The sequence below is a fragment of the Hemibagrus wyckioides genome, linkage group LG20 (assembly GCF_019097595.1).
Source record: "Hemibagrus wyckioides isolate EC202008001 linkage group LG20, SWU_Hwy_1.0, whole genome shotgun sequence".
NCBI classification, from domain to species: Eukaryota; Metazoa; Chordata; class Actinopteri; order Siluriformes; family Bagridae; genus Hemibagrus; species Hemibagrus wyckioides.
Window position 1 is genome coordinate 4,670,739 of NC_080729.1, and position 23,923 is coordinate 4,694,661.

Below are 23,923 nucleotides of genomic sequence, written 5' to 3' on the forward strand. Positions count from 1 at the left end.
GACCAAGACCTATACCAACGGACAGCAAACCAATACACCTCCAAGATCAAGACCTATATCTACAAGAGTAGACCCATACCAACCTAAACCTATACCAATCACAACTAGGACAAACCCAAATCCCATACCGACCCAACACTAAGAAAATACTGAAACCCATACCACCCAAGACTTTACTATTTTTTGAGACATCACAGTTTTTTCTTTACAAAGTCAACCAACTGCTGTGTTTATTTAGTGTAGATGGAATGTCCGTGTTAATAAAGAATAATGCTGATTAAGAGATGCCAAGTCAAGAAGTTTTTTTATTGTCATTTCAACCATATATAGCTGACGCAGTTCACAGTGAAATGAAATAACTCATAATTTCTCCAGGGCCCCGGTGCTACATACATATTTCAGGACTTGGTGAAGACCAAAACAAGATGAAGACTAAATTGGTGAGAAGACCATGATGAGGGTTCAGTTCAAGAACTAGCTTTTCTTAAAATATCTGTAAAAAAAAAAAATTATATATATATATATATATATATATATATATATATATATATATATATATATATTTGAAATCTCTGGATCAGAAACAACACCTCAGCAAGACACAGTTGCAACACAGCACTACCTATCATCACTCCACCATGATCTAAACACACACACACACACATCTGTTTCTGAGTCCCTGGCAGGTAGTAATCCATCACTGGTTAATAAACATGCAGGACTGTTTCCACCAGTGATGAACACTTTGAAACGGTTCAAAGTATTTTCACAGCATCCCTGCTGAGCATCATTTTAAAAGAATGTCCGCTACGGCTTTGAATACAGAGAAGGAGTGAGGTGTGCTTCAATCTCACATGCTGATGCTTAGGTTTCTGGTGCTTGCTGGTCCAAATTAGTAACTGGTACTGATTTAGAAACAAACACATTTGCTTTTATAGCTGTTATTACGTTACCTGTGCTGTTTGGGTTTATTATAGTCATGGTGTACCTGATAAAATAAGGATTTGCTGAAATGTCTAGATACGAAAACTTTATCTATTTTAGGCCACCAAAGATTAAATATACTTGGATTTAAACACAAAGTGGTCATGGTCTAAACAGGATTTTTTTTTTTTTTAAATAATTGAACTCTACCACTTTGCTCCAAGAACCACTGGAAAATCTTCGAGGAAAAAAGGCCAATGTTAGAAATACCAGCCTGGTGTGTTAGCATATCTTCAACCTCAGTTACCTCATTAAGTTTAATCTCAGATAAACTAGTTTTTCAGTCCTGCAATTAACCATGCAATTAACACGACTCCAACAAGCTTCATCTGAAAGTAAACCCCGCCCCTTTGCATGACAATTTTTTAATAGCACTCCTTCTATTAGTATTATTATCTGTAAGACTTCCTTTTCAGTTACATCCCTACTGTCATTTGCTTTAGGATCAATGAAAAGGGGGGGGGGGAATCCCATCAGAAACAATAAAGAAAAGTAAAGAGAAGGAAAGAGAGAGAGTAGAGAGAGCAGAGAAGTATTGTTCTCTTCACAATTCCACCTTAAAATAGTGCTGAGCCAGTAGTCCCATTATTAAAATAAACAAAAGCACAGATTCAGACATAAAATATACTTCAGTTCTAATGTTTTGGATTTCTGGGTGGCGCTTCACATCTCACCCCAATCACAAGGTTACTATGTTTTTAGAATTTTTTAGAAGTTTTTGGAGTAATTTTCCTTACAATACAAGCCACATTATTGGCTCAGTTTCCACCTTAGTAAGTCTGTTTGAGGTCTAACCTGATCTAACATGACTGCCCCCCCCCCAAATCCCCCAACCCACCCTCTACCCCCACCTTCTGTCTGACAGGGAGGAATGAAAACGTAGTGGATGAGAGCAGCTTCACACACACACACACACACACACACACAGTCTACCTGAGACACAGAAAGCCTCCTCTTACATCCAGTCTTTCTCTGGATGGAATTTTGGAACTAGGATTTCTTGGAAGAAACTTGGTGGATACACAGCTTAATAATCACATGGATTAATTGTTTTGTTTTTCCCCCAATCTGGATTACTTTATTTCATAAACTTATCTTGAACTTAATGTTGTTCTGAAGTTGCAAGAATTTCCTGGAAAGTTGGTGCAGTGGGTAAGTTTCTGACATCTCACATCCATCAGATCTAGCTGGTATTTGTACTTTTTGGGCTCATTTTAGTGAAATCAGTGGTATCAGGAAATGTGTGTGTGTGTGTGTGTGTTGCCTTTATATAAACAGTCGTGACTGCAGTGATTGCTTTCTCTCTGTCTTTCTCTGTACAATTCCTGTTTAGTGTTATTTCTGTTTTCTTCTAAACTTTTTTCTTCATTCCAAACGAATGCTGCTCTGACAATACTACATTTTCTTAGCCAATTCTTATTTCACCAGTAAATTCAAACAGCACAGGTAAGTTCATAAACTGCGAAAGCATGTGAGAATCAGCACACGAGTGAATAGGAATCTGTGAAAGTTATCATATGAATTAGATATGAATCAAGTGACAAATCAAAACAAGTGAAGATCATCAGAAAAGAATCACATGTGAAAAATAGGTGAATTGTGTGGACTGAATCCAAGGTGACTCGTATGTGGAATTAAAAGAATTTTGTGAATCACTTATGAAAGCAAATGAATCATATGAAATGAATCACGAGGGAAAATGCATGAATCATGTTTGGAATAAAATGAATCATTTGAGTCATATGTGCAAACAAATCAGTCGTATGAAATGAATCACAAGTGAAAAATATATGAAGCGTGGAAAGAATCAGATCTGAAATGAAACGGATCATGTGAAAAGAGTCCTAGGTGAAAACAAATGAATCATGTGAAAAGAATCGCTTGTTAAATTAAACGAATCGTGTGAAAAGAATCGCATGTGAAATTAAATGAATCGTGTGAAAAGAGTCATGTGAAATCAAATGAATCATTTGAATATAGTCATATGTGAAAAGAATCGCATGTGAAATTTAAATGAATCATGTGAAAAGAATCAGATATGATATTTGAATAGTAGTACCCTCATGGGGGGGGGTATGAAATGTGTAGGTTTCACGTGTGCATCACGTAATTATTCAGGTATCAGATATAAGTTTTGTGGTTTTCTGTTAGAGTCTAAAAGGATGGTTTGAGAAAGACAAAGTTTTTTTTTTCTTTCATCCTCTTCTTCTTTTTCATCTTCTTGGTCTGATGTTTTGAACAGTTATCTATTTTGACGCGTGAAGAACGCCAGCAAATTGTTCAGCACGAACATCATTTGAATGCCACATGCGGGTTTTTATTGCGGGGGGATGACATTGCTTCTCCACCTACAGCTCTGCACTGATGGACGCGCGAAGCTGCAGCATTTAAAAAGGACTGCATGCGAGACGCGCGTCCGTGTCGTGTCCAAGATGCACGCTCTCCGCGGAGGCTCGCGCTACCTGCGCGCTGGATTCTTGGCGCTCGTGCTGTTTCTGCTGGAGGCACGGTGCGGGAGCAGCGCGTGCCCTGCGCCGTGCGTGTGCCACGTTCCCACTGAGGTGCACTGCACGTTTAGGTCGCTGAGCATGATGCCCAGCGCGGTTCAGCCAGATGTGAAAAGAATTAACCTGGGGTAAGACGAGCTCTCTCTCTCTCTCTCTCACACACACACACACACACACACACACAGGCTAACTATTGCTAACTCTAATCTTTACCTTAGTCACCTAAAGGAAAAAAACTCATTTATTTTATTTTATTTACTTTAATTTATTTATTAATTAATTAATTAATTAATTAATTAATTAATTTATTTATTTATTTATTTATTTATTTATTTATTTATTTATTTATAATGTAATTTTATTTTGTTTTATTTTGTTTTATTTTATATATTTATTTATTTATTCATTTATTTATTTTATTTACTTTAATTTTATTTAATTTTTCTTTTTTTTTTTGTTTTTTTTTTTGTTAGTTTGTTACTGTATTTGAATTTATTTTATTTATTTGTTTATTTAATTTAAAGTTGGCCAGGACAATGGAATATCTGACCATTTTCACATTTTGTTTCAAGATATACAAACACACGCAGTCACTCATTCACACTTGCACATGTGTTGTGTTCTACTCCATCTCACTGAATCCCCACTTTCAGCTTCCATCGAAAAGTAAAGGTCCGTGTTTACATGCAGAACATGCATATTCCAGCTAATAATCCTTCTTATTTTTTTCTCTTTTTAGCTACAACAGTCTAACAATCCTAAAGGAACACGAACTGTCAGGTCTGAAAAGCTTGGAGTTGTTAATGCTGCACAGTAACACCATCCAAACGATTGAGGACCGGGCGTTCAGCGACCTTAAGGCTCTGCAGGTAAATGACCTTTTTTAAACTCGTCCGGTTTGGATGTGCTGAAATGCTGATGCTCGGGATGTGTGCATATGCGCTTCAGCTGTTCGGTTCACGACACATTGCGAAGACAAGCAGAAATAAATCTTTGCACTGGAACAAAACACTTGGACCTCAGGTTGTTTGTTTCCAAAACAAAACAAGTGGGTTGAATGATGGTCAGATGCTAAAATGAAACAGATGATAGATGAAAGGATGAGTCATTAATTCTAAATTAAAAAATATAATTAATGGAATACAGTCCCGGAGTTGTGTAAAGGGCTTCAACTGAAAAAAATTGTGAACTGTTGTTACAGAGTACTATAGTATACTGTATGTCATATACCATACTATGATACTGCAATTAGGAACGTTGTGCTGGTGCTAAAGTACTGATTAGAGCGTACTGGACAGTATTTCAGGATGCTTTTTTCCAAAAATCTGCATTTTAACAAGAAACAAAAGTCAAAACATATGTAAATAGAGTAATGATGGCTCATAATCAAAGACCAAAACATAGGTAAACACAAGACTTGGATGAAAGCACCAACAAAATGCCGCAGAAATGTCAAAGGCATTCTACTGTGCGATATAATGCCCGAGAAAAGACTGTGAATCCCGGCCAAACTTGACGTTTCACGTTTGTATTTTTTCATGTAAGTCAGTCGAGGTAAAATTTCAAATAATCTCCAACCACAAAACCCATACTGATGCCCCACAAGCATAAATAAACTGCAGCTTACTAATGCAAGAAACATGTGCAAGACCTCGAAACAAGTAACAAACGGTGCAGACCCGCGGCTAGAATGGACCAGTACGTTAAAGAGGAGCAAGCATGCCAATGTTTGTGATTATACATAATATGATTAAAAGAGTAAGATAAAGAATAAGTCAGTATGCTTATATACAGAAGATTAAATATTCTGCCTTACTGGAGATTAAGCTTTTGCTCAGTTAGTGTTTTGAAAACCAAAGAAAATGATTTTCCCTTGAGTACTATAAAGTTAAAAATAAAAATAATGTGAAAATTTAACACACCAGGACTGTAAATGTAGGAGTTAACTTCAAGTGAGCTGTAAGCAAGGCAGCACATTTACAGCTTAAGAGCCATACTGTTAAATTGAACCAAAATTACACTGATTAATTTGATTACTATTCATGCAGCAATAAATTGGGAATATGCTAATCTTCTGCTAGTTTTTTCCTTTATATTAAGGCTTTTCATCTTCTCATATCACGGTATTATTATTTCATTTTTAGATTACCCCTTGCTGTTTTTTGTTTCGATGTTGTATACAACATCCATATGTTCTATATTCTATTCATATTCATATTCTCACTGATTTTTTTTTTCCTGGCAACCTCTTTTCTGAAAATCTCAGAGGTATGAAATTCGTAGAGGTAATTTGCACTGCATCTGAATGGCATGTGCAGAAAAACAACATAACTACCTGCATAACTGAACCCTCAATACATGTATATACTGACATAACATGTCTTGTCATCAGTTTGTCAGTTGTCATGTGCACTATACAGTTTAAGTGCTTAATGAGAGTTTCTTGATGACTTTGCCTCCTTAGGTATTAAAAATGAGTTACAATAGAATCAAAGAGCTGCGCAAAGATACATTTCAAGGCCTGGAGAATTTGTTGCGTCTCTATATGGACCACAATACCATCGAATTCATCCATCCAGAAGCTTTCTACGGTCTCACCTCGCTACAGTTAGTCAACCTCGAAGGCAACATACTCCAGCAGCTTCATCCAGATACGTTTATAACTCTGAGATACAACCAGATATTCAAATATTCATCTATCAAGACGATATATCTCTCAGAGAATGCACTGACCACTCTACCTGCTACAGTGTTCACTGGTTGCTACCAGCTAGAGAATCTCTTTCTCAGTGGAAACCCTTGGTCATGTGATTGTCGAATGGACTGGCTTGCAGCATGGATGGAAAGGAATCCAGGTATGGTTGACAGAGCCTTTTCCTTCCAATCACTGCTGTATATATTGAACTTATGAATCTAGCCGATTGCACACAAAATATTGACTTCCACTTATGATTAGCTGCAAGGCAAGTGACAACATAACAAGAACATTGTTTTTAATGTTTCCTAATCATATGTTTTTGCTAAAGTAGACCTTCAGCACACACAAAGTGTCCAAGGCTTTTACAGAGAAGAATGCAAATTTCTGTAGAAATTGTAACTATTACTTGTTCTCACCTTGTTGCTTCTGCCTAAAACATCAGTTTTGTTTTACAGGTGTCCTGAAATGCAAAAGAGACAGAAAGCTTTTTGTAGAACAGGTGTGCCCCATGTGTGCCTCGCCACTTACCTCCAGAGGCAGTAATATTATTTATCTGTCAAGTCAAGCCTACACATGTTCTAAGCCATGGATTCATTCCCATTTGAAACAGAGAAATATCACAATGGAGGAGAACAGCTACACCCCAGTTCTTCCCAAAGACTTTATAGCTCCAATAGGGATGATGGAAATGAAAATCACAGACCAGTTTAACAATAATGCCAGCGTCACCTGTGTTGTACAGAGGCCAGGGGGTTTGGACAACTTGAATGTAACCAAAGGAGTAATAGGTGACGATGTTACAACACTGAGTGCAACTGTGTCTACGTCGCTTGTTTGTAATATTGATTATGATCACATTCATCAGCTTTGGGGCATCTTGGCCTCTTACAGTGATTCCCCAATGAGACTTGAGAGGGAGTTACTTCTCACTATGTCACCAGAAATGATCTACAACTACAAGCAAGCAAGAACGTCTGATCCTGAGCTGAATGAAATTTTCACAGAGATTGAGGCAGAAATTAAGGCAAATCCTGCATGGTTACTTCAGGGTACCATTAACCTACAGCTGGACCTTACTACCACCACGTATTCAACACTCCATGTAAAGTATTTCTCCAATATTGAAATAAATATTGAAAGCAATAAAGTGAGGAGAGACCGATTCAGCTGGACAATGATCAAAAAGGATAACCAGACCAAGACAGAGTTTTCAGTACTTTCTGGTGGCGTGGCTGAACTGAACTGTGAGACTTATGGTGATCCCAAACCCTCCATAGAGTGGATATTACCAGATGGAATAAAGGTGCGTGCACCATATAGCAGTGAGGACCGGAGGATAGTTATATTAGACAACGGGAAGCTTACGTTACGAGCAGCAGATAGCTCAGATTCCGGTATTTACCACTGCATTGCCACTAATTATCTAGACGCAGATGTACTTTCTTTTAGGGTTACTGTACTGTCCCCAGATGTAGAGGAGGAGGAGGCCAACGGTGTTCAGCATTCCCGAACATTGGGAGGGAGCTTAGTTCTTGACTGTGAAACAAATGGTACTCCACAAGCCTCTATTCAATGGATACTACCAGACCACACAGTTGTGGACCGGCCTTTTGGAAACAAGAAACTCTACCCAAATGGTACTTTAGCAGTACATCCACTGACTGAGAGAGACAGGGGTTTTTACAGATGCCTAGCTGCTAACCTTCTTGGGGTGGATTTATTAGCCTCCCTAGTAACTGTTTCTGATGATCGATCAAAAGTTGTTCCACTGACCAACATAGATGGCTCTGGTGATGATGTAGAGGAAAGTACAGAAAATAGCCAAATACTTTACAGTGAAGGGTTTTCTAGTAGAATTAACCAGGAATCGAGGACAATTACTTCAGATAGACCATACCCCAGGCTCCGGCCCTCACTTCGCCATGGAGTAACAAATAGAAGGGGAGGTAACAGACACACTGGCTGGTCTAGAAGGGTGTTTGACAAAGCATACAGGAGAGTAGACCCTGAGAGATTAGCAGATTATATCAAGAGAACTCAAAACAAAAAATCAGGGAAAGATGGAAGTATAAACCTATCAGATAAATCCCAAGCTAATGTTGATCTTTCTGTTGATGATGAGACGGGTTCAGGAAATGCTGTGTTTGAAGATGAGGTTTCCTTGCCAGATCAAGCAATATCAAGTACAGAAAATCCAGAAAATACTGATGGTAGTTTTATGACCACATATCACCTGCTAGAACATGATCAAAATAAGGCTACTGAAATCACAGAGGTACTAAGTGATGATTTAAGCAATGTTAGAGCAACAACAGAAAACATGAGAACAATCACAACAGGTTCCTACTCTTACACAGATGCCAGCCCAATGGTGCCAAGTGTTACTCTTAGCAATTATGAATTTCAAAATGATGAGACAACACCTTTAATAACCACCCAAGATTATGAAGTTGGTCCTAGTAGCAGCAAAGCCTACATTTCTGAAAGAAGCACAAATAAACCTCTGCAACCATTTACCATGAAATTTACAGTTACTGAGACCATGGATGAAACAGAACTGCAGTTTTCTGGTGATATGCCAGAGACTGTAACTGAGGTATTGCCAAATATCAAATTACAGGGCCCTAATGTGACGCCAGTGCTGGATCGACCAACACAAAGGGTAAACCCAGTAGTACACACGTCTACAGACCCTGAGAGTCAAACCACTTTTACAGCAATCACTACGACAGAAAGAGAACAAGATGAGATCACGTTTCATACTACTCAAAAAATCAAGTCTCCGCATCTGCCTCCTGGATCTACCATCATCTCCCACCAGCAAATCCAAATTATTCCTCCTAATAAAAAGCGACCAGGAAAGAGACGGAATTTTTTCAGCAGGCGCAGAATTATTCGTCCGAACAAGATTACAGATATACAGTCCTTACTAGATAAGCTCAAAAGACCATCTGTAGAGTATGAGATTAACTCCACTGTTCCATACACAGTGGAACTGACCACAAATTTGGATAACGTGAAAGGTAGAATGCCAACTCTAAAAACCAACACAGAAGATTCAGCTGTCACATCTCAAGTGCTGACCTCTTCTGTGGGAAAAATGGAAAAACTCATTACAACAACCCTGAGTACCCCGTTTATTACTTCATCAACGATACCCCCAAAGTCCACTACATTTATAAGTGCAGGACAATCGAAGTCAGATAGTTACACCGAATATATTCAATCTACAAATGTCCATGAGCAAAAACCTACAAAAGATCCAAAGAAAGACGTTTCAACCGCTGTTGCAACTACAACGACAACTAAGGCTTCTAAAGTCATACAGGGAAAGATACCATGGCACAGATTCTTTGGAAGCAAACAGGGTCAGCGAGAAATTCTCAAGAGACTAAGAAAACCATCTAAACCATCAATAATAATAAAGAGCACAACGGTCAGAACCATGACCACAACTGCACCATCAAGGGTTTTAACTGCCCTACCTACAGCTGAGTCAATGCCAGCACCAATGGCTGCCATACCTCCCGTTACACAAGGAAATCAAGGCAATTTGGGCATATCCCCTCATAACAAAACAAGTTTGTCAAAATTTGCAGAATCACAGAATTCTTATAAAGTCATCACTTTATTTACAACTGCCAGTCCATCTAGCAAGTATCACAAACCAACAGCTATGTACAAGCCAGTATCTACACCTACGTATGGATCCAGGGTATTTACAGCTACAGCTCACATTGCACCAATTCCACCATCCCTAACAAAGAAAACATACAAGGAAGATACAGCTGAGTTCTCAGGGTCTTACTCTGGAGGGTCTGGGGGATTTGCTGGTACATCTTCACAAATCCGAAAGCCAAATTCCCACAGACGACGTTTCAGAGGAAGACGGCCACTTAAAAAATATACCACACTATCTCCAACAACCAAATCTGCTACATTTGAAACCACCACTCAACAACCAACCTCAAAACTAACCAAGCCCTTGTATATACCTACGACAGAGGTTGCAAAATCCACTATTCACACATCATCTGACATAATAGATTTTGACAATGAAGAGTGGAGAACCAAATCCAAACCAACCACTTTCCCAAAAACTCATTCTATTACAGGTGAACTTTCACCTACAGCAAGCTTTTCTTATACAACTAATACAGCAATGCCTTACATCACCCAGAAGTCAAAAAAACAGAAATCCAAAGCAAGAATGAACTCAAATAAAAGAATCCCATCACAAAGAGGTGGGGGAAGGTATCAAACTCAGAGACCTATGAACAAAAACCAAGACCTTCTGGAACAACAAACAACTGCTTTGCCAGACACTAAAAGAGATGGATCTAAAAAGAGGACTAGTACTGAGAGGACACTTATCTTTGATGCAGTAACTGTTGTGACAGCAGAAGAAAACAATAAGCTTACTTCATTTCCATCCAGCAAAAATATCTCTAAACAAATTCCAAATACTTATGATCACACCACTGTGTATGACACTATATCATCAACTACCAATGCATTTGAATCATCTACAAATGATATAACATCTAAGCCAAGAATCATTGGTGGACATGCAGCCAGTTTTACAGTTGAATCAAACTCTGATGCTTTCCTTCCTTGTGAGGTTTCAGGTAACCCTGAACCTAGCATCAGCTGGAAACGATTCTCCCCATATACAGGTACCCAAATTCGGAACGTTTGCAAATTTCCATTTTATAAAAATTGAGTTGTTATGCATTTGTTTTATTTGTTTGATTTTATATTCCTCTGTTCTTATTTTAGGGACTACATTGACCATTAAAGGAAAAATGGGTAAATTTGAGGTGTTCGGGAATGGAACATTGTTGATCCAGAATGCAAATGTCAAAGACCAAGGACAATACATTTGTCTGGCTGAGAATACTTATGGGTCTGACAAACTCACTGTCATGCTGTCAGTGGTGGCTTATCCTTCCCAGATATTGGAAGCAAAGGTTCGAGATATCAAAGCCCATTCTGGTGAAACAGTTGAGATGAAATGCAAAACAGAAGGAAGACCAGTGCCGGTTGTTTCATGGATTCTAGCAAACCGCACTCAAGTTAGAGGTCAAAACAATGGTCATGGCAGAGTAACGGTTACACGAGAAGGTACTCTGGTCATCCAACAGGTATCAGTATATGATCGAGGACATTATAAGTGCATTGCAAGTAACCCAGCTGGTATAGATACAGCAACCGTGCGTCTTCAGGTGGTGGCAGCTCCCCCTGACATTTTGGAAGAAAAACGGCAGCTGGTGAAGGCTGATGTTGGTCAGAGTGTATGGATGCCCTGTACAGCACAAGGAGACCCTCAACCCACAACACACTGGGTTTTGATGGATGGGATAGTTGTATTGCCACTTCACACTAGCTCCAGAGTGTACTCATTTCCTAATGGCACCCTTCACTTGAAAAACCTGGGTGTCTCTGACAGTGGAAAATATGAATGCATTGCAACTAGTTCCACAGGATCTGAGCGCCGAGTGGTCACACTATCGGTTGAAAAAATAGAAATTGCCCCCGAAATTATTGAAACATCTGGCAGGAGGACTGAACTGGCATATGGCAGCCAACTTCGTCTGAACTGCACTGCAACTGGCATTCCCAAACCCCAAATTATTTGGAGACTTCCATCCAAAGCCCTTGTGGACCAGTGGCACAGGTAATTGACCCTTTTATCAAATATCTTAATTCAGAAGGTGAAAGACTTGGAACTATTAGTTGTAGCACTCTCATCGCTGTTTGTTCTTCTATATCATCTAAATGCACCACTCTCTTCCTTACAAATCTTTTTTCCATTGGCTGTGGTGTATAGTATAGGAAGTGTATAGGAAGACTAGAGTCCATGGTGATAGATTAGGTTCTAAAGCAGGTTTCTTATTGGCTTAACAAAATCTCACTTTCTTTATTGCAGAATGGGCAGTCGTATCCAGGTTTTGGAGAATGGCACGCTTGTCATTGACTCAGTTAGTGATAAGGATGCTGGAGACTACCTTTGTGTTGCACGCAGCAGTGCTGGAGATGATCTACAATTAATGAAAGTCTCTGTGCCCATGAAGCCAGCTAAGATTGAACCCAAGTTTGCTGGGAAGAAACAGGTACCATATGGCAAGGAACTAAAGGTAGACTGCAAGGCTTCTGGTGCCCCTGTACCAGAGATTTCATGGGGCTTGCCAGATGGCACACTGGTCAACAATGCTCTTCAAGCTGATGGAGGAATAAGAAGTAGATCTAAACGTTATATATTGTTTGATAATGGAACTCTTTACCTGAATAGGGTGGGGATGGATGAAGAAGGTGACTATACATGTTATGCAGAGAACACCTTAGGCAAGGATGAAATGCACGTTCACATCACTGTTGTGAGTGCAGCACCTCGTATACGCCCCTCACCCCTCACTTATGCCAAAGTCAAGCCAGGAGGGAACATCCGCTTTGACTGTGAGGCCATAGGGGAACCCAAACCAAAGATTCTGTGGATGCTACCATCGAGTGACATGATTGCTGCATCAAATGAACGATATTTGATGCATGTCAATGGATCTCTTGATATCCGCAATGTAAAATTAGCTGATGCTGGAGAATATGTTTGTATAGCTCGCAATGCTGCAGGGGATGAGAGCAAAGTATACAAGTTGGAAATGGATGGAAATCCACCCATCATCAATGGCTATTACCAGAACAGGACAGTTGTTAAGGATACAGCAGTAAAATATTCTAGGAAGTTCATAGACTGCAAGGTAGAAGGAGACCCTCCTCCAAAGATCACATGGATAATGCCAGACAATATCTTTCTTACAGCTCCTTACTACGGGAGCAGAATTAATGTCCACTACAATGGGACTTTAGAAATACGCAATGTTAGACCTACAGATACCGCTGAGTTTATCTGTATGGCAAGGAATGATGGGGGTGAAGCTGTCTTGGTAATACACCTGGAGGTTACCAACCAACTTATGAGGCCTATCTTCAAAAACCCCTTTAATGAGAGGTTGGTGACCCGACTAGGGAAAACTACAGTACTTAACTGTTCTGCTGATGGAAACCCACCTCCAGATATGATCTGGACTTTACCCAATGGTACCCAGTTGATTGGAGGGCATAATATAGGATCTCAACATCAAGTGGGCAGTGATGGCACATTTATCATACATAATCCAAATAAAGGGGATGCAGGCAAGTATCGCTGTGCTGCAAAGAACAAGGTGGGATACATTGAGAAACTAATTATTCTAGATGTTGGACAAAAGCCTTACATTCTGACACGTCCGAGAGGGGTTATTCGCAGCATGTCTGGAGAACCCCTGTTCCTCCACTGTTTGGCTGATGGAAGCCCTCGTCCCAGCATCCTTTGGACAATGCCAGGAGGTCATGTCTTAAGCCGTACTCAGATCACTGGTCGCTACCAGCTAATGGACAATGGTACACTGGTCATCCATCAGACCAATTTACACGACCGTGGGACTTACATGTGCCGTGCAAAGAATAATGTAGGGGATGCACTTCTAACTGTGCCTGTCATCATAGTTGCCTACATACCCCGCATCGCTAATGGACCCCCACCAAACATAAGGACAACAACAGGCACTCCAGTGCAACTAACCTGCGTTGCTGTTGGATTACCAAAACCAGAAATCACCTGGGAACTACCTGACCGATCAGTTCTCTCTACAGCTGGAAAGGGACGTTCTACAGGCAGTGAGCTACTCCATCCTTCAGGCACACTTATTATTCAGAAGCCAACAAGAGCTGACTCTGGTGCTTATAAGTGCTTAGCAACTAATCATCTTGGAACAGTCACCCGAGTCACATATCTGACGGTTATTTAAAAGAGCCAATAAACATAAATCAGTCCTCTTTAAATCTTTAAGACAGTTGTCAGACACTAATGCTTCCAAAAATTCCTCTGTTTATTAAGTGCTGTTGTGGCATAATCCTAAATTTAGAGAGCTATCAGTAGTAAATGTTTTACATTTATTTAACCATATATCACTCTAAGATTCACATGGGTGCTATACCAAGAAAGATGGAGAAAGATGGATGTATTAAATAGACTACACCGATCTGCTATTTGGCATGAACGTTGACATGAATTTGCAACAAGGCCCTGAATTCTGCAGTCAAAGAAATACTTTACAACCAAGTAGTTTTATGTTGAAACGATATGTGGCACTAATCACAAGTTCTAATACATGCAGAGCTGTAGGAGATTGCTATGTATGAGATTTCACTGCTTTCTAAACTTTTACTGCCCATGTAATAAGTAATCTAGTGAGCAGCTGACATCAATCACCTATTTTTCTTTTCAATATATTTTGTAGTACAGTTTATGTTGATGTAAAATATTTGCAAGTTACAACATTTTAAGACTGAATTAATATATTTTGAAAAATATCACAGTTTTTATGTGATTGATAGTATAGATCAGTATACACGTATAGTGGTCTCATTGTTATATTTTTACAAAAGAAACAATAGTGTTTGTCACTATATAAATGGCTTTTGAATTCTTTTCTGAAATACTTATATCTGTGTTTAATATTTATGTGGCTTTTATACATTATAAAATATTTCATTAATATTTCACTTCATTTTAAATTTTTTTTGTGAAATGTCAGTGTTTGTAGAATCAATCCTATTTTTGTTTTCAGTAATATATATTATATATATATATATATATATATATATATATATATATATATATATATATATATATATATATATATATATATATATATATACTGTATATATAGGGGCAACAAATGGAAGGTGGACAATACCAATTTCTACATATTAAGGGTACGGAAAGGGTATTGAAATACACTTTAAAACTTAGAATTCAAGTAATTTTAGCCCTTCAGAGACTTTTAAGTTAGGATTTAAAATAATTTTCCAAATTGCTAATGGTACAGAATTGGTGATTTTTAATATTTTACAAACAAAATCTGTTAGCATTATTGTCTTTTTTTATATATATATTACTACATTAATTGGCACAAATTCTCACACAAATGTCTACCAGGCATTATTTTATACAGCACATTATCCCATCTCCAGCCTTCGTTTTATTAACTCTTCAACAGTTCATCGAAAGTTATTGAACTCTGAATGGGCATTATAAATTTCAGTTTTTTCTTGTTTTCAGACAAAACATCTTCCATTATATACGTAAGTCAAGCTGAAGAAGGTCTTTTCCATAAACACTGGAATGTGGACTTGATTTGTAAGCCAGAGAAACTGCTAGCATATGCTCAAGAACAATCAAGTGGTATTAGGTGGTTTGGCAAAGTATATTGTGTAACAAACAGTAATTTGGGGTAAGTTATGTAATCCTGCCTAGAAAAGCAAATCACTCATAAACTGTGTCAGAAAACATGGTTTTAGTGCTGATATTTATGTTTGAGCTCAATGATGGGTAACTGCTGTTGGGTCTTCAGTTTCTAGAAACAGCTTTCTGGCAGATTGCTAGCTTTTGTTAATTTACAATGCGGTACAGAAAGATTTCATTGGTTATCCTTGGTAACCAAAGCCTATAGATAGGTTAAGTTTGTAACTTACCTCAAATATATATTATCTGCATTTATTCATTTTGTAAATGCTTTTATGAAGAACAGTTTTCAATTACATACTTACAGAGTTGCCTAAGAGATAAACTTACAACCTTCTGATCAGTAGCCCAAAGCCCAAACAAGACTGCTGCTGAGATTTCCAAGATTTTATCATTAAAAGAATCTTTTCTTCTTTTTTTTATTACATGCAAAGAGATAGATAGTACAATCTATGGCGTACTATATTAATTATATCCTTGTTACAAATGCAAGATTATTTGTACTGGCGTTGGTTTCTTTCACTGGAGGGTGGAAGTTAAACATGTCGTTAGCTTGGCTCATTAAAATGAGCTCATCTGGGCTGAATTAGCCAGACTTTATGAGCTTGCATTTGGAAAGCTTATGCTTTCCTTAGAGCAAAACAAAAAAATTGAATACAGAAGATATAAGTTAAATCAAACAAATTAAGACTTATATAGTTGAGAAATAAGTCTTACATACTTGGAAGTCGTATAGAAGTCACATCAGTGTTGTGAAAACTTGGCAACAAGCAGTATTTATTAGCTGATTTTCTTGCTTTGGTTGGTTGACTTAGTTTTTGTCAAATGAATAAAGACTAAAAATATGTTTTAGTTTATGTTTTATGTCAAATCCATCCATGCTGTGCATTGGGTAACATCTGGCCAGTGGATTCCCCCAGTTGGAATGAGCGTTTTTGGGATTCCAGCTGGCTACAACACAGCACATGAAAAATAATGGAAAAATAAAGCTTGCCCATTTCCATCAGAGGCTCTCTCAAAGGCCTGCCATATCTGAGTTTTCCACAAACACTGACCAAGGCCACTTCTGTAATCTCTTCATTGAATGAGATGATGCTGCTGATATTTTATGTAGCATATTGAGGAATTTCTAGGTTTTAATCATATCTTTAATCAAATCTAGTGTCTTATGATATACACAAGGTAGCAGTCATTCCGTTTAATGTGACATACTTAAAGGAAGAAGAAGGTAGTGCTAAAATATCTGACTTAAATTTAAAACACACTGTTACTCTCAGTATTCCACCTGCCCTGGGAGATCAGTTGATTATGCTAAATTGCCCCAAACAAACGTAATTCATCCATCAGGTGATTATAATCTTTTCTTGTTTTTTAAGGAGTACTTCATCCTTAAATATCAACAATGAATCTAAACTAGTGAAGTAAAGTGAAGCTTGTTAGAATAAATTTGTTTGCCTAGCATTAATTTTAGCTCTCTCTTGATTAACATGTTGAAATATTTATGTAGAATTATCCCCACAGCATTCCATCACTATAACCCGTTTGGATATTTTTCACCCAGCCTGCTACGTTGATGCCGGAATTTCACAACTGTGGTTGAAAATCCGCACTTCGGTCCTACAGCCACAATGGATTGATTCATCTTTCTGTTTCCATCACAGGGTTTCCCGTCCCTGGATGTAAAGTAACGCAAAACTGGAAATTAGGAGCATAAATTCGAACCAAAGGTGTCACAAAGTATTTTTCATTGACCATTTTCAGATCAAACATATGCAGTTGCTTCCCTTGATTAATGTAGTTCCACACTGTATAATGAGCTCCAGGTGAAGCTTGGCTCAACCACATGAACTGGTCAGCACCTTTCCCAGACACCCCGAGGCCCATGGTTGATTAGTCCAGACTTCAAAATCAGTCTCATCTTATTACATCCCCCAGGGTTCAAACTCAGACCTTTAAATATAGAGCACACTTTGTTTATTTTACACTAAATACAGTATGCAACAGCACACCTTTCCTTTTGGAGCCCGGAAAAGCTTCCTGTCTCTGAGCTGACGTTTCTAATTCTCCAACCAGGCAGCTCAGTAGAGTGGTTATGGTTCATTAGGGACACGGGGCGAAGGGTCTGAATACATGCCTGCACCATGTTGTTATAGCAGTGGGTGGGCAGGGAAATAACACCATTCCCTACTGTGTAGTTACTCAATGAATGGATCTTAGCTTATGCTTTAAGCACCTTGGTGCATCTGGTTCATATTAGTCCCTAAAAGCCATTTTAATGGAGGGTCAAATATTGCTGTCTGTTGGCTTAATTAGTAGTTCATGGCCTTCAAAGGTGCTTGAGTGGCAGATTGCGGAAACCCATTGGAATTTTGCCAGTTGCTGAATTCTGGGAAGCAGCCAAAAACATACTTTGACACCTTAGTTTTAAAAATCAATAATGTCACCAAAAGCAACATTGGAATTCTATTTAGATTTCATTAGCCTTGCTAGCTATGTGTGACTTAATCACATGGTGAAAGTCATGCTTTTAACAAGTTGTAGCTATCCAGAGATCCAGAGTTAGCTAGAGATACATTGCACCCCTAAACCTAAATTTTTTGAAAACCTACATTTTTTGAAAAAAAAAAAAAAAACTTATTTAGTTTTGAAACCCATAAATGGTTAAGTACTTTCAGTGCCTATATGGTTTATGTGATAAATGTTTGGTTCTAACACTTCACACTACTGAATTATGATGAACTGCTATGTCTGCCATGGGGCTTTTTACACATTCTATAAATACGTAGCTATGGAAAGGAACCTGAGGTTACTGTGTGTGATTTTTATCTTCCACATAACAAGAAACAAATGTTCAGAAGTCTTGTTGCTTCTGTGTAAAGCATTAACCCAACATTTAATAACCAAATAGCTTCTTTAGTGGAAGTTTTTCAGTTTAGGTGTAGGAAGTAAATGAAACAAACAAGTTTTCTATGGTGTGAATGTGTTTTAAACAGAGGTTATATATATATATATATCTACACTATGTGTCTGATAAGGGTTATGAGGTTATACTCTGACCGATGTCCTATTTTACGCTCTTGTTCAAACATAGAAGGAATTTTTGGGCAATAAAAACCTAGTGCAGGTCATGAAACCGACAGAATCTCAACAAATCCAAGTTTATTTCCACACGTCCGGTGACCTCATTCGCTAGGAGCACTCAAAACATCAGTGGGACATGGTGTAGGGCTGCAGAGGAATAATAAATCTGTTGATTTAAGCTTGTGTTAATGGGTAATTACTCATTCTCACCATGTTTACCCTCGATGGCAAAGTGCGGCATCACTTTGTGGGCGTGTATAATTTTGAGGCAATAAAATCAGCAGATTATTTAGAAGAGGCTTCATTTCTGTTGTGCTGATTAAATTTCGGTTTGCGGCAGCACTGACCTGAGTGCTAGCATTGTTGAAGACATTGTTGTTTCTATAGTAACAGCTCATAAGCTTGTAAGGCAGATGCTGTACGTAATCTGAGCATAAAATCCTATTTAAACAAAGTGTTGTTATATATGTATGTATGAATGAATGTGAGTAGATTGATGTGAGTTTATTAAACATGTATGGAAGGAGTCTCCAGGTTCAGTGCTTGTTCAGTCTCAGTTTTGTTGTCTTCTGCAACAAAAAGGTCTTTATGATAGAGGAGTTTGTGTAACATGACAAACTGTGTTACTTTTCTTTTATTAACTGCAAGGAAAATAAAAACGTGAGGCTGGTTAAAGAAGGAATGTTTATAGCTGTTGTAACAGGATAACAGGACCTAGGAACTATTTTTGGAACATTCCAATACTCTAAATGCATCTAAAAATGGATGGTCTTTAATTAAAATCAACTGTTGTATTATATTATCAACTCTATATTATATTATTGTATTATATTATCAACTATTATATTATATTATATTATATTATATCATATCATATCATATCATATCATATCATATCATATCATATAATATCATATTATATTATATGTTTTAAATATATTTTAATTAATTAATTTATTTATTTATTTAATTTAAATAAATAAACAAATTAATTAATTTATTAAAAATATATAATATAATATAATATAATATAATATAATATAATATAATATAATATAATATAATATAATATAATAGTTGATATATGAGTTATAAATCTCTACCCCAGCTATGATTATTTTCCAATAACAGTAAGTCCCTTAATGGTTTACTCCTTACATAAAGTTTAGATAGAGGACAGTGATATGCTTCTGGTCGATTATACAGCACACAATACTGATGGCTGCAAATGCATTAATGTAGGAATTAATTAACCTCAGTGGATAAATACATTTGGTTGTAAAATCAAACGCCAACACACAGCTGTGTGCAAAACTGGGTCAGCAACAGAGTCCAGAACATTCCGCACCACAAACATCACACACTCCACAACAACATTTTCAAGGTGACAACCTCAGCGCTACGCCATATTACACAAATGAACACAGCAATGCACAATAAAGAATTTATTTAATTAACAACATAACTCAAACGGCGTGCTCTTTAGATGTTTCTACAATATGCTTCTCATTTTGCTTTAATTAGAAAATGTGGCACTAAAAAAGAAACTGAATCAAACCATATTCCAGTGAGACTACATTTCCAAACTGTTTCCTCTGAGAAAGTGTGTGTGTGTGTGTGTGTGTGTGTGTGTGTGTGTGTGTGTGTGTGTGTGTGTGTGTGTGTGTGTGAAATAAATCACCAGCTCACTTGGAACCACGTTATTGGAGTAATGATTTGTAGAATGAAACGTCAATAAAATCATACTGGGAACAGAGTGGGTTCATATGTGAAGAGACAGTGAAGTCATTTCTGGAAGACTTAAAGCAGCAGTACATATCTCTTAGAGCTTTGGAGACCTCTGTGGTGGATACATGTAACTGCAGGAAGTTCACAAAAACATTTTTGAACATAAGTACCCTTTTCCTATATGAATTAAGTTGATGGTTGTCAAGCTAGAGGCACCTTAGTATTACAGAAACTTTGTTAGCATGATACTGGACAAAGTGATGTTATGTATCAAGAACTAGCATGTTTAAAAAGTGAAATAAAATGTCAAACATTTATTTAACTATACCTGGTGCCCCAACCATGGAATATACCAACCACACATTTAGTCCATGTTAATGTCAAGCTGTGTAGGCAGTGGTGGCTTCAGCGGTTAAGGCTCTGGGTTGTTGATTGAAAGATCAGAATGGTGCCACTGTTGGGCTCTTGAGCAAGGCTTTTAACTCTCACTGCTCCAGAGGTGATGTACCATGGTTATCCCTGCACTCTGACATTCCAAGTTGGGATATGTGAAGAAAGAATTTGGCTGTGCTGTAATGTATATGTGACAAATAAAGGCTTCTATTCTCAGATACACCAGGATCCTACTCCTGGCTTTGATTCTGAATCCAGCATGACCCTGACCAGGATAACACGGTGTCCTCATCCCAAAAACTGCCCATAAAGACTTCACTGTATTTCTGCACACTGCACTTGTAGTACTGTTAGTACTACATGCAAGTCACCTGCACATTAAATACAACAATTTCCATTCTGTCACGTTTGTACCCTCTGAACCATTACTACAAGTATACAGTATATTATTTTATTCATTCTTCTTTAAACTTAGTTTCAGAAATTTAGCTTATGCACACTTTATGAGGAGTGGTCGGGTTTTCATTTCACTGCAAGTTGAAAACCTGTGTACGTGACAAAGATCTTGAACCTTAGTGGACGAGCAGGAAGGTAAACAACTGAGATTCATGATCCAGCCTGACTTTGACTCATAACGCTGTGTCCTAATCCTAAAAACATTGCCTCTTGGTACATAGTGTACACCTGACCATCCCTGACCAGACCATAGCCACAATTTACTACAGATGTTGGGGCCTAACTGCTGGAAAAATGGACAATAATGTGTTCCATGAGCCTTGCTAAAAAAACCACGAGAACTGAAGGCTTTTGTCCTACTTGCTCTAGACAGACAACCTATATCATACCTTTGGGTAGGGGAGACAGCTTGCTGTGCCCCCTATTTCATTTCTTCTTAACCTTGTACTGGCAGGGAGCTAAATTCCAGACCATGAAATTGTTGAAAAGTGGCCACTGTATAAAAACGCTGATCAGGCATCTGCCAGGATTGGTAATTGCAGTAACCCTACACTGAACAAACAGAGAGTCCAGGACTGAAGAAACCACAGCCATAAGGCACCAAGCTCGTTATAATTCACATGGGTGCCAAATTTGTTCTGTTTAAACCTCGATTCTCACCGATAACTAAACAATGATGAGACTAATGAGACTAATCAAAATAGTGCACCGCTCAACAAATTAACTTTCAGGGTGGGGTCATTCCATTCCCACTCCACAGTATCCAGGAAAGATTTGGTGTAATTTTTGCCATCAGGAAGACAGAGACCAATAAAAGCTAGTTGCCAATGTTGCTGCTTTTATCTCACTGGGTTGCTATGAACGAGAGGTACAACAGCAGCACTGCCAAAAGCTGTATAAAGAGACAAGCTTGTTCTAGCCAGGACTATGTAGTGAAGAAAAAGTTTTCCGCTCTTTTCCCTTCAAAGCCACACATGAGGGAAGTGTTTGTTTTGGCAGGGTGAGGACGACGGTAGCCTAGGTCGCACATGAAGGAGCTGGGGCCAAACGAAGGGGATGCAGACGATATGGGGGCCCAGGAGGTGGAAAAGAGTGGGAGTTTTTTAAATGGAAAACCAGGAGCGGTGTCAAATTCCTGCTTTTCCTTTTCTCACTCCTACCTTTGGGAAGAACAAGGCTTTAGTGTTTGTTGTATCAGGAAAGCAAAACTAAAGTGATGTTATTTGAAATTTTAGCTTTATTTTTATTCTCTCATTTCTGTACGAACTCCCAAGATAAATCTCCCAACTTTCACGAGAGCTTTAAAGCCATATGTATCACATTCAGGTTCTCAGGTTGGAAATGAAGCAGATTGTAAAATAAGGAGGGCAAATAAAACGAAACGAAAGGGCAAATCCGGAGTTAAAATATAGAAGCCAATGTAACGCTCTCGTTCCTACTGAGTGCAGATTTGTAAATTTCCACTCCTCGGAGCTGAGACTGAAGTGTTGAGTTGTTGAGTATCTTAATACCGGTGCTGGAACAGAGTCAAGAGCTATAGCTGGGAGTGAGAACAGTGAGGATTACCCAGCTGTTTTCATATGTGAAAAAACACCGCAGTGCCCCTAGGATGCGGTAGAAATCTGCAGTGTTGACAAAAACAACACAACGAACGTCATGTACAGGAAAAATCAGATATACTCTGACGAGTTATTGTCCTGAGAAGAAGATGTGGCAGCATTATGTGGTTAATAGGATGATGTGAAAGCGACACACAGACTGATAAATAAACCTCAACGGCAATAGAAGGGCTGTGTAAAGACAGGATGTAAAATCCCTTTTAATGATGCTGACACCATGTTTACAAAGTGATTCATCAGAAGTATGTTACAAATGCCACCATATTCATGTTTTAACATCTTTGTTCTGTGACTATCCCACCATTTAAGGTGGAAAAAGGTCTGGATGAGAGCAAGTCAAGTGGTTTATAAATCAAGCATATAAATCCTCAACTGTTCATCATGAAGCTACCTCAGCAGCAGGTTGTCTGCTTTTTCCGTATTACTCATCATGAGCTCATCATAAGCACAGACGCTCTTTATTGAGATTCTAAAACCTCCTGAATTCAGAACTGAGATTTGAGGCATAACAAATTGCTTCCTGCTCTTAGATCCATGGCATCCGTGGATGTATTTGCTTCTTTGTGGAACAGTGGAGACTGGGAAAGAGAAATATTGAATCCAGGTGTAAGGGTAAGGTTTAGTGGACATTTCATTGAAGTCAGACCGGCAAAGGATGGTACATGACGGCACACAGGCAACAGGCCAATGCAAAGACGTTCTCAGAGTCAGGAATAATAACTCTTAGAACCTAATAATAACAGGCTGGTTGGCAAGACTTCGCAGTGACAGAGCTAACATACTGTATATCAGATCGAAGAAATGAACCAAATCTAGGTTAATACTCAGGAGATGTCCTTTTCTGTGATATTGCTTGACCTCGGGTATTGCTTGAAATTTTCTTGAAAAATACATTTAAAGAACGAATGAACTTGAATGAATGTGAACTTCAATTAAGTAACCAATAATATGGTTAGATCTTTGCTGTTATGGAATAGATAATGCATTTTCCGACAATTTTCTGGCAGGATATGAAAATGTAGCTCTTAGAAAATGATGCTATGATGCTTGGCATAAACCCACCAATAGAGGCAGAAGAATACAAGAGAAGAAGACAAAACATTCAAAGCCATGT

The 23,923-nt window shown here is 38.2% G+C and overlaps 1 protein-coding gene across 1 annotated transcript; it reads left to right on the top strand.

The window, feature by feature from the left end:
• The first annotated feature begins 1,912 nt into the window (after positions 1 to 1,912).
• Positions 1,913 to 14,749, top strand: igsf10 (immunoglobulin superfamily, member 10). The gene is made up of 7 exons (XM_058418638.1): positions 1,913 to 2,136; positions 3,339 to 3,619; positions 4,231 to 4,360; positions 5,956 to 6,346; positions 6,645 to 10,865; positions 10,969 to 11,866; positions 12,119 to 14,749. Exons 2-7 carry the CDS (start codon positions 3,417 to 3,419, stop codon positions 14,031 to 14,033), a joined length of 7,758 nt encoding a protein of 2,585 aa, XP_058274621.1. The 5' UTR covers positions 1,913 to 2,136; positions 3,339 to 3,416; the 3' UTR covers positions 14,034 to 14,749.
• The last annotated feature ends 9,174 nt before the right edge of the window (positions 14,750 to 23,923 follow it).

Excerpts from the sequence above, each read along its gene's own strand:
- igsf10 (XM_058418638.1), top strand. The coding sequence starts at position 3,417 with ATGCACGCTCTCCGCGGAGGCTCGCGCTACCTGCGCGCTGGATTCTTG. Across the intron at positions 3,620-4,230 it reads GTGAAAAGAATTAACCTGGG|CTACAACAGTCTAACAATCC; the intron begins GTAAGACGAGCT and ends TTCTCTTTTTAG. Across the intron at positions 4,361-5,955 it reads GCGACCTTAAGGCTCTGCAG|GTATTAAAAATGAGTTACAA; the intron begins GTAAATGACCTT and ends TTGCCTCCTTAG.